The 11,313-nt window shown below is 43.6% G+C and overlaps 2 protein-coding genes across 4 annotated transcripts; both read left to right on the forward strand.

Moving 5' to 3' along the window:
- Positions 1 to 665: 665 nt before the first annotated feature.
- Positions 666 to 5,268, forward strand: LOC136771920 (uncharacterized). Of its 2 annotated transcripts, XM_066724493.1 has the most exons (8): positions 666 to 798; positions 1,255 to 1,342; positions 2,550 to 2,602; positions 2,702 to 3,034; positions 3,249 to 3,533; positions 3,621 to 3,923; positions 4,085 to 4,263; positions 4,975 to 5,268. In XM_066724493.1, exons 3-7 carry the CDS (start codon positions 2,560 to 2,562, stop codon positions 4,225 to 4,227), a joined length of 1,107 nt encoding a protein of 368 aa, XP_066580590.1. In that variant the 5' UTR covers positions 666 to 798; positions 1,255 to 1,342; positions 2,550 to 2,559; the 3' UTR covers positions 4,228 to 4,263; positions 4,975 to 5,268. The 2 variants fall into 2 exon arrangements, with proteins under 2 accessions (XP_066580590.1, XP_066580591.1); XM_066724494.1 differs by lacking the exon at positions 1,255 to 1,342.
- A 692-nt stretch (positions 5,269 to 5,960) lies between these two features.
- LOC136711087 (uncharacterized) lies at positions 5,961 to 10,645 on the forward strand. Of its 2 annotated transcripts, none has more exons than XM_066687071.1 (7): positions 5,961 to 6,187; positions 7,927 to 7,979; positions 8,079 to 8,411; positions 8,626 to 8,910; positions 8,998 to 9,300; positions 9,462 to 9,640; positions 10,352 to 10,645. In XM_066687071.1, the coding sequence occupies exons 2-6, from the start codon at positions 7,937 to 7,939 to the stop codon at positions 9,602 to 9,604; spliced, it is 1,107 nt and encodes a 368-aa protein (XP_066543168.1). In that variant the 5' UTR covers positions 5,961 to 6,187; positions 7,927 to 7,936; the 3' UTR covers positions 9,605 to 9,640; positions 10,352 to 10,645. The 2 variants fall into 2 exon arrangements, with proteins under 2 accessions (XP_066543168.1, XP_066543169.1); XM_066687072.1 differs by lacking the exon at positions 5,961 to 6,187 and adding an exon at positions 6,640 to 6,719.
- Positions 10,646 to 11,313: the final 668 nt, after the last annotated feature.

Here is an 11,313-nt window from a genome sequence, read left to right on the forward strand (position 1 = left end):
TGGAGCAGATCCTTCAACACTGTGTGCAGAGACCTGCAGTCAAAAGCTGCACAATCACTGGATCCATACATGCAGCACTGAAACAAATCACAGGATCCACCTGCTACGTGCACAGTAACACGTTTAATATCATGTTCATATTAATGTCACCTGCAGAGCACTTTAATTCAGCTGCTCAGATAACAGCGCCAGACTGATGGAGATCACAGCCTTCAGCAAGAGGCAAGTGGAGGGGCATCGTATTCATTAAGAGCCTGTGATGTCCCAGTTTATGTTTAGGTCAGAAACACACACACACACACCAGGGTAAACTGTAGAAAACTGACTACAGTTATGAAGATCGATAATACACTGTCTTCAATTCAATAAACATGTGAACAACAGATAATGATTAAAATATTTAAAATGAACGCAGTTTGCATTACGGCCGCATGGTGACGCAGTAAATAACCACTAACAGATGCACTTTGCTATTGTCAATATGTCGTGTCCATAACACCTATAACAAACACAGAGTGCCTTCAAAACAACACGCGTCCACACTTTCAGTTCCAACCCTCCTGTCGTCATTCAACGTCACTTTACCTGTCAGTCCAGTCACTTTACCAGCCGCTTTATCTGCGCTGATGCTGCAACGTCCCGTCAACGACTTGCTTTCACTTTCACTGCTTTCGCGCTTTTTTAAACTCTTTCTAACGGCATTGAGGAGAATGAATGGGAAATTACGTGAATGTCTCAAAACTGAAAAGATTAATGATCCTTTTCAATTGGAAGAATTAAAATCCGTTTAACTTTTCGGTGAGTACTGACCATATTTCTTTTTAAACTAGCAGTTAAGAGGAAATGATATGAATGGTTTGTTGAGTTCATATATAGTTGCTTAATGATACATATAGTACAGTCATTCCTGCTATAACGCTGACATTTTTATAATGCAAAAACAAAAGAAACCTGCAAGCACTGCTGCAGTCAGACACTAATGCCCCGTTTCCAGCGGCGGAGCGTCCGGTTAATAAGGATAATAATGATCGTAGCAGCCGATGGTATTAATATTGTATGAACGGCGGCCATACATGGTCAATGATTTGCCATCTGTATGCATACTCAACCACTTCTGTGACTGGTGTGTCTTTGCTGTCACTAAGGAAGGGGTCACTATTCCGATACAGCCACTTTCTTGATGTAATATAAATCAACTATCCACATAACTTGTTCTAGTGTATGATTATAAACCTCTATTTTATCACTTTGCAGAGGATGTGCTTGGAGGCAGACCAAGCAACTTTTCCCCCTAAAGGGAATCCATCGCCATAATCTGGAAGCCCTCAGGTAGAAGAATCAGGTAGGGTAACAGGACAGTATGAGAAAGTTAATACTGATGGCAGTGATTATGAATCTGTATTATACTGCACAAATTAATTTGTGGGACAGTTCATGAAGCTGCCTTTACAAAGTTAGGTTTAGCTCACATTCTCAAAATTGCCAATACAGTAAACGTTGTGTGAGTTTGTTAAATCTAAACTATGTTTATTGCATATGAATTGATCATTCAATTGTGCTTTTTTGGGTGAGCAGCATCATTGCCAGGTTAATCTTGTATTGTCCACAGTACAGTATAGTGATGTTTTACAATTAAAAGAAAAAAAATATGAAGCAAAATATTTAAGTTAAATGCATACATTAACAACAAACTACATAATCTACAGTAGTGAAACAGTCTGGTGGTGGTGTGCTAACTATTTCTCACATGAGAGACTGAGAATATCTGGTGGCCACTAAGAGGTTAGTGTTCTCGGGAATGATTGCTTACCAAATAATGATTAGTTGCATGTTTAAAGACAAATACATGGGCATGATGAATTTACACATCAATAATATGAGGAAGAAGAGAAATAAATGATAGAGGACAGGTTTAAAAGTATTAAGTTGTGTGTAGTGTTTATTGGTTTGGCCTGAATCCTGTTTTAGCATATATACTACAGAATTGCTTCTAATTACTGATATTATGGGGGGAATGAAACGGGCAAAGTTTCTGTTGTCATTCCTTTTTATGTTTCATTCTTTGTTCCTCTAATAAATATGTTTGATCACACAAAAAAGTTGTTGATTATTCAGGTGAGAGAGAGAGACACACTAGCAGTAAAAGTTTGGGCATTTTTGGTAATTGACACGCTTTGTGCCGCAAGCTAGTGATCATAGTACAAATAAATGTAATGAAAAATCCATATCACTTTAGTGGCAGTTTCAGATACATTTACTAGTGACTGTGATGAATACAAGAAAAGGCCCACAAAATAAAAGTTTCCCACACAGACACACACAATTGCTTCCTAGGACAATTAACCACCCTGTCCCCTCCTCCAGTGAAATCCTTAGTGTGGCCCCTGATCCTGCCATTTCATAATCTCTCTCCTGGCATGTTCTTGTGTACAGAATCCATTGTTTTCTAACTGCATTATCAAATAATAGTAATACAAGTATGAATAGTTCTAATAATAACCATATCAATAATAGTAATAATAATACTACTGAAATTGTCTTCACTGCAGGACTCTCAGCATGCTGATCTGCTGGATTGTTCTGGCTGTGACTGTCACTGCAGGTAGGAGATCAGGATTCTTGGTTTCTTTCTTTTGCATTAATAAGCACATGACCAGTGGTGCTGCTGTGTCTCAGTCTGTCTCTGCACTGTGTCTCTCAGTCTCCTCAGATCCTGTCTCAGTGTCAGTGAGAGTCGGGGACTCTGTCACTCTGCCCTGTGATGGATCAGCTTGCAGAGGGACTCCTGAAGAGCAGCTCTACATTAAGTGGGAGACAGTGGATCAGGATGTCTATGTGTTCAGGAGAGGCACAGTCCACCCCGGCCCTGGGTTTGAGAACAGAGCTGAGGTTCCCCTGGAGAGGATCAGACAGGGGGACTTCTCTCTGACCCTCCAGCACACACTGCTCTCTGATGGAGAGATATACGAGTGTTTCTGTGAGGGAGAGAGAAAACGGGATGCTTTTCTTGGAGATGTTCGGCTCACCATCACAGGTAAGAGTGTGAATGTCTTTATGATTGAATGTCTGCTCTGTGGTTTCTGTGTGACTTTAACTGCTAACATTCTGCCCAAATAATGGCAACTTCAGGTTGTTTCTGTTTTAATGACCCAAGTCTCTCAAACTCTTCCCCATTCAGTCAGTCAGAGATTCACTGGGCAGCAGTCACTTTATCCTGGTTTCTTATGTACAACATGTCCTCTCCGCAGGCTGTAAGGAGAGCGCCTCTCTCTCCTATGGGCAGCCCCTGAGCCTCCGTCTGTACAGCAGGGCAGCTGTGACAGTGCGGTTTAACCCTGCGGGCACTGGAGCCTCTCTCCCAGTGTGTGCTGTAGAGGGCGGCACCGTGACCCCTGACCCTGCCTATGTGCCTCGAGTCTCAGGGCAGGAGCAGGAGGTCACACTGTCTGCACTGACCTTCACTGACCAGGGCACCTACACAGTGCTGGACTCCCAGAGCAGGACCATCAGCACTGTGAACGTCACTGTGACAGGTAGGACAGGGGCTGGGCTCTACTGGAGATCAGGGCTGTGATGAGAGACAGGACTCGGGCTGATGTTCTCCTGTTTCATCCTCTCAGCTCAGAGAGACGCCCTCACCCTGCCGTCTGGAGCCTCGCTGTCTCTCCCGCTCTACTCTCCTGGGCCGGTGGAGTTGCTGTTTGCTGCTGCAGGAGAGGGAGCCTGTGTCTCAGTGTGCGCTGTGGAGAGGGGCACAGCGAGCCGCCCTGGCCCCGGGTACGAGCACAGAGTGTCAGTGCAGAACGGTTCTCTGACCCTGCGCTCACTCACAGCAGCTGACCAGGGAAACTACACACTGAGGGAGTCAGGGAACAACTGCACTGTCAGCAACGTCTCTGTGTCTGTGTGTGACACTGTGAGAGGTAAGAGCCTGTTATGTGATAGTGAGTCCTAGAGTCCACAGATCACTGAAGAGCTGAAGCACAGCCGTGGCTGCTGCTCACTGACCCCTGAGGCTTTTTATCTCCCTTGTTGAAGCTGATTGTATTTAACCCCCTTGAATTTACCTACCCTTGTCTTGCAGGGTCGGGGGTTCTCAGGAGGTCCAGGGTGGGTGCAGTGGTGGCAGTGCTGCTGCTTGTCACTGGGATTGCAGTGATCATTGGGCACGGACTGTGTTTCAGGGGAAGAGTGAGAGAGAGACGGACAGAATCTCAACAGGTCTGATGCCCAATAAGCACATGACTGATGCAGGCCGTTAAGGTAGTGAGCCCTGAATGACCGTGTCCTACAGAACTGTATTGCAAAGCCAGAGAAAAGGGAACAAAGCACTACAATGAGTGGCAAAATCCATAATGGCAATACTAATTCTGTGTATTATTTACACATAAATAAGCAGTGTGTGGGGGGGGGTATTAGTAAAAATGGTAGTCCCCACACTGTACCTGTAGGACTTCGGCTGATTCCTTTTAAAACACTTGTGTGTGACATAGCTTTGGGGGTGGAGGGGTATTCACTGCCAACCAACCAGCTCCCAGGGACAACAGAATAATGGGAAAAAAAAAATCACTCAAATTGCTTCTCTTGGGAAAACAAAACGTGACCGATTATGGTGTTCATACAATGTGTGAATTGTTCCTGCACGATCCAAGATGGAGCCCAATCTATATTCTCTCCTAAAATTGAAACCCTTGTATTTAAAAACTATTTTTGCAGTCCACTCCAACTTTCACGGATATCATCCCTGAAACCATTATAATTTGGAAAAAGTGTTATTCGTGCAAATGCTATCTTTGTCTCAAATGTTTTAGGAAAACCAATTTAAAACCAACCAGTATCATCCCTACGGAAATGGATTTCAAATTGCTTAAAATTCCAGCTTCAAAAGAAGTCCATGTGTTTGTTTGGTTTTCTGCATTGTAGCCCTGAGCCTTTTGTTAGAGTCATGTGTGTCTCTCTCTCTCTCCACCCCAGATCCCATGTTCCTGTGAAGACTCAATCTCTCTGCCTCTGCCTTTTGATTAATCAAACCTCTAAGGGATGAAAATGCTTCACCTATCTGTGCTCTAACGTGACCTTTTTCCCCACTACTGTTCAGTCTGTCCATACTCCTTTATAAGTGTACTGCTGAATTTGACTATTGACCCTGAGACTTTTTTTCTCCCCTCAACATGTAAATATTTCTGTGTAATGTGTGTCTAAGCAGCAGAATCAGAATCCAAAAAACTCTCTCATTAAGACTATTAAAATTTCAATTCAGCTATTAAATGCGCGCACGTGTATTTGTACAAGCTGAATATTTAGCAGTGAAATGGTCGGGTTCATGCGGGTTCATGCGGGTTGGGCCACTGATGTCTCTGCGGATTCTCCACACAACGTGAAGACCCAATGGAGCAGATCCTTCAACACTGTGTGCAGAGACCTGCAGTCAAAAGCTGCACAATCACTGGATCCATACATGCAGCACTGAAACAAATCACAGGATCCACCTGCTACGTGCACAGTAACACGTTTAATATCATGTTCATATTAATGTCACCTGCAGAGCACTTTAATTCAGCTGCTCAGATAACAGCGCCAGACTGATGGAGATCACAGCCTTCAGCAAGAGGCAAGTGGAGGGGCATCGTATTCATTAAGAGCCTGTGATGTCCCAGTTTATGTTTAGGTCAGAAACACACACACACACACCAGGGTAAACTGTAGAAAACTCACTACAGTTATGAAGATCGATAATACACTGTCTTCAATTCAATAAACATGTGAACAACAGATAATGATTGAAATATTTAAAATGAACGCAGTTTGCATTACGGCCGCATGGTGACGCAGTAAATAACCACTAACAGATGCACTTTGCTTTTGTCAATATGTCGTGTCCATAACACCTATAACAAACACAGAGTGCCTTCAAAACAACACGCGTCCACACTTTCAGTTCCAACCCTCCTGTCGTCATTCAACGTCACTTTACCTGTCAGTCCAGTCACTTTACCAGCCGCTTTATCTGCGCTGATGCTGCAACGTCCCGTCAACGACTTGCTTTCACTTTCACTGCTGGCGCGCTTTTTTAAACTCTTTCTAACTGCATTGAGGAGAATGAATGGGAAATTACGTGAATGTCTCAAAACTGAAAAGATTAATGATCCTTTTCAATTGGAAGAATTAAAATCCGTTTAACTTTTCGGTGAGTACTGACCATATTTCTTTTTAAACTAGCAGTTAAGAGGAAATGATATGAATGGTTTGTTGAGTTCATATATAGTTGCTTAATGATACATATAGTACAGTCATTCCTGCTATAACGCTGACATTTTTATAATGCAAAAACAAAAGAAACCTGCAAGCACTGCTGCAGTCAGACACTAATGCCCCGTTTCCAGCGGCGGAGCGTCCGGTTAATAAGGATAATAATGATCGTAGCAGCCGATGGTATTAATATTGTATGAACGGCGGCCATACATGGTCAATGATTTGCCATCTGTATGCATACTCAACCACTTCTGTGACTGGTGTGTCTTTGCTGTCACTAAGGAAGGGGTCACTATTCCGATACAGCCACTTTCTTGATGTAATATAAATCAACTATCCACATAACTTGTTCTAGTGTATGATTATAAACCTCTATTTTATCACTTGCTTGGAGGCAGACCAAGCAACTTTTCCCCCTAAAGGGAATCCATCGCCATAATCTGGAAGCCCTCAGGTAGAAGAATCAGGTAGGGTAACAGGACAGTATGAGAAAGTTAATACTGATGGCAGTGATTATGAATCTGTATTATACTGCACAAATTAATTTGTGGGACAGTTCATGAAGCTGCCTTTACAAAGTTAGGTTTAGCTCACATTCTCAAAATTGCCAATACAGTAAACGTTGTGTGAGTTTGTTAAATCTAAACTATGTTTATTGCATATGAATTGATCATTCAATTGTGCTTTTTTGGGTGAGCAGCATCATTGCCAGGTTAATCTTGTATTGTCCACAGTACAGTATAGTGATGTTTTACAATTAAAAGAAAAAAAATATGAAGCAAAATATTTAAGTTAAATGCATACATTAACAACAAACTACATAATCTACAGTAGTGAAACAGTCTGGTGGTGGTGTGCTAACTATTTCTCACATGAGAGACTGAGAATATCTGGTGGCCACTAAGAGGTTAGTGTTCTCGGGAATGATTGCTTACCAAATAATGATTAGTTGCATGTTTAAAGACAAATACATGGGCATGATGAATTTACACATCAATAATATGAGGAAGAAGAGAAATAAATGATAGAGGACAGGTTTAAAAGTATTAAGTTGTGTGTAGTGTTTATTGGTTTGGCCTGAATCCTGTTTTAGCATATATACTACAGAATTGCTTCTAATTACTGATATTATGGGGGGAATGAAACGGGCAAAGTTTCTGTTGTCATTCCTTTTTATGTTTCATTCTTTGTTCCTCTAATAAATATGTTTGATCACACAAAAAAGTTGTTGATTATTCAGGTGAGAGAGAGAGACACACTAGCAGTAAAAGTTTGGGCATTTTTGGTAATTGACACGCTTTGTGCCGCAAGCTAGTGATCATAGTACAAATAAATGTAATGAAAAATCCATATCACTTTAGTGGCAGTTTCAGATACATTTACTAGTGACTGTGATGAATACAAGAAAAGGCCCACAAAATAAAAGTTTCCCACACAGACACACACAATTGCTTCCTAGGACAATTAACCACCCTGTCCCCTCCTCCAGTGAAATCCTTAGTGTGGCCCCTGATCCTGCCATTTCATAATCTCTCTCCTGGCATGTTCTTGTGTACAGAATCCATTGTTTTCTAACTGCATTATCAAATAATAGTAATACAAGTATGAATAGTTCTAATAATAACCATATCAATAATAGTAATAATAATACTACTGAAATTGTCTTCACTGCAGGACTCTCAGCATGCTGATCTGCTGGATTGTTCTGGCTGTGACTGTCACTGCAGGTAGGAGATCAGGATTCTTGGTTTCTTTCTTTTGCATTAATAAGCACATGACCAGTGGTGCTGCTGTGTCTCAGTCTGTCTCTGCACTGTGTCTCTCAGTCTCCTCAGATCCTGTCTCAGTGTCAGTGAGAGTCGGGGACTCTGTCACTCTGCCCTGTGATGGATCAGCTTGCAGAGGGACTCCTGAAGAGCAGCTCTACATTAAGTGGGAGACAGTGGATCAGGATGTCTATGTGTTCAGGAGAGGCACAGTCCACCCCGGCCCTGGGTTTGAGAACAGAGCTGAGGTTCCCCTGGAGAGGATCAGACAGGGGGACTTCTCTCTGACCCTCCAGCACACACTGCTCTCTGATGGAGAGATATACGAGTGTTTCTGTGAGGGAGAGAGAAAACGGGATGCTTTTCTTGGAGATGTTCGGCTCACCATCACAGGTAAGAGTGTGAATGTCTTTATGATTGAATGTCTGCTCTGTGGTTTCTGTGTGACTTTAACTGCTAACATTCTGCCCAAATAATGGCAACTTCAGGTTGTTTCTGTTTTAATGACCCAAGTCTCTCAAACTCTTCCCCATTCAGTCAGTCAGAGATTCACTGGGCAGCAGTCACTTTATCCTGGTTTCTTATGTACAACATGTCCTCTCCGCAGGCTGTAAGGAGAGCGCCTCTCTCTCCTATGGGCAGCCCCTGAGCCTCCGTCTGTACAGCAGGGCAGCTGTGACAGTGCGGTTTAACCCTGCGGGCACTGGAGCCTCTCTCCCAGTGTGTGCTGTAGAGGGCGGCACCGTGACCCCTGACCCTGCCTATGTGCCTCGAGTCTCAGGGCAGGAGCAGGAGGTCACACTGTCTGCACTGACCTTCACTGACCAGGGCACCTACACAGTGCTGGACTCCCAGAGCAGGACCATCAGCACTGTGAACGTCACTGTGACAGGTAGGACAGGGGCTGGGCTCTACTGGAGATCAGGGCTGTGATGAGAGACAGGACTCGGGCTGATGTTCTCCTGTTTCATCCTCTCAGCTCAGAGAGACGCCCTCACCCTGCCGTCTGGAGCCTCGCTGTCTCTCCCGCTCTACTCTCCTGGGCCGGTGGAGTTGCTGTTTGCTGCTGCAGGAGAGGGAGCCTGTGTCTCAGTGTGCGCTGTGGAGAGGGGCACAGCGAGCCGCCCTGGCCCCGGGTACGAGCACAGAGTGTCAGTGCAGAACGGTTCTCTGACCCTGCGCTCACTCACAGCAGCTGACCAGGGAAACTACACACTGAGGGAGTCAGGGAACAACTGCACTGTCAGCAACGTCTCTGTGTCTGTGTGTGACACTGTGAGAGGTAAGAGCCTGTTATGTGATAGTGAGTCCTAGAGTCCACAGATCACTGAAGAGCTGAAGCACAGCCGTGGCTGCTGCTCACTGACCCCTGAGGCTTTTTATCTCCCTTGTTGAAGCTGATTGTATTTAACCCCCTTGAATTTACCTACCCTTGTCTTGCAGGGTCGGGGGTTCTCAGGAGGTCCAGGGTGGGTGCAGTGGTGGCAGTGCTGCTGCTTGTCACTGGGATTGCAGTGATCATTGGGCACGGACTGTGTTTCAGGGGAAGAGTGAGAGAGAGACGGACAGAATCTCAACAGGTCTGATGCCCAATAAGCACATGACTGATGCAGGCCGTTAAGGTAGTGAGCCCTGAATGACCGTGTCCTACAGAACTGTATTGCAAAGCCAGAGAAAAGGGAACAAAGCACTACAATGAGTGGCAAAATCCATAATGGCAATACTAATTCTGTGTATTATTTACACATAAATAAGCAGTGTGTGGGGGGGGGTATTAGTAAAAATGGTAGTCCCCACACTGTACCTGTAGGACTTCGGCTGATTCCTTTTAAAACACTTGTGTGTGACATAGCTTTGGGGGTGGAGGGGTATTCACTGCCAACCAACCAGCTCCCAGGGACAACAGAATAATGGGAAAAAAAAAATCACTCAAATTGCTTCTCTTGGGAAAACAAAACGTGACCGATTATGGTGTTCATACAATGTGTGAATTGTTCCTGCACGATCCAAGATGGAGCCCAATCTATATTCTCTCCTAAAATTGAAACCCTTGTATTTAAAAACTATTTTTGCAGTCCACTCCAACTTTCACGGATATCATCCCTGAAACCATTATAATTTGGAAAAAGTGTTATTCGTGCAAATGCTATCTTTGTCTCAAATGTTTTAGGAAAACCAATTTAAAACCAACCAGTATCATCCCTACGGAAATGGATTTCAAATTGCTTAAAATTCCAGCTTCAAAAGAAGTCCATGTGTTTGTTTGGTTTTCTGCATTGTAGCCCTGAGCCTTTTGTTAGAGTCATGTGTGTCTCTCTCTCTCTCCACCCCAGATCCCATGTTCCTGTGAAGACTCAATCTCTCTGCCTCTGCCTTTTGATTAATCAAACCTCTAAGGGATGAAAATGCTTCACCTATCTGTGCTCTAACGTGACCTTTTTCCCCACTACTGTTCAGTCTGTCCATACTCCTTTATAAGTGTACTGCTGAATTTGACTATTGACCCTGAGACTTTTTTTCTCCCCTCAACATGTAAATATTTCTGTGTAATGTGTGTCTAAGCAGCAGAATCAGAATCCAAAAAACTCTCTCATTAAGACTATTAAAATTTCAATTCAGCTATTAAATGCGCGCACGTGTATTTGTACAAGCTGAATATTTAGCAGTGAAATGGTCGGGTTCATGCGGGTTCATGCGGGTTGGGCCACTGATGTCTCTGCGGATTCTCCACACAACGTGAAGACCCAATGGAGCAGATCCTTCAACACTGTGTGCAGAGACCTGCAGTCAAAAGCTGCACAATCACTGGATCCATACATGCAGCACTGAAACAAATCACAGGATCCACCTGCTACGTGCACAGTAACACGTTTAATATCATGTTCATATTAATGTCACCTGCAGAGCACTTTAATTCAGCTGCTCAGATAACAGCGCCAGACTGATGGAGATCACAGCCTTCAGCAAGAGGCAAGTGGAGGGGCATCGTATTCATTAAGAGCCTGTGATGTCCCAGTTTATGTTTAGGTCAGAAACACACACACACACACCAGGGTAAACTGTAGAAAACTCACTACAGTTATGAAGATCGATAATACACTGTCTTCAATTCAATAAACATGTGAACAACAGATAATGATTGAAATATTTAAAATGAACGCAGTTTGCATTACGGCCGCATGGTGACGCAGTAAATAACCACTAACAGATGCACTTTGCTTTTGTCAATATGTCGTGTCCATAACACCTATAACAAACACAGAGTGCCTTCAAAACAACACGCGTCCACACTTTC

The sequence above is a fragment of the Amia ocellicauda genome, chromosome 15 (assembly GCF_036373705.1).
Source record: "Amia ocellicauda isolate fAmiCal2 chromosome 15, fAmiCal2.hap1, whole genome shotgun sequence".
Lineage (NCBI taxonomy): Eukaryota > Metazoa > Chordata > Actinopteri > Amiiformes > Amiidae > Amia > Amia ocellicauda.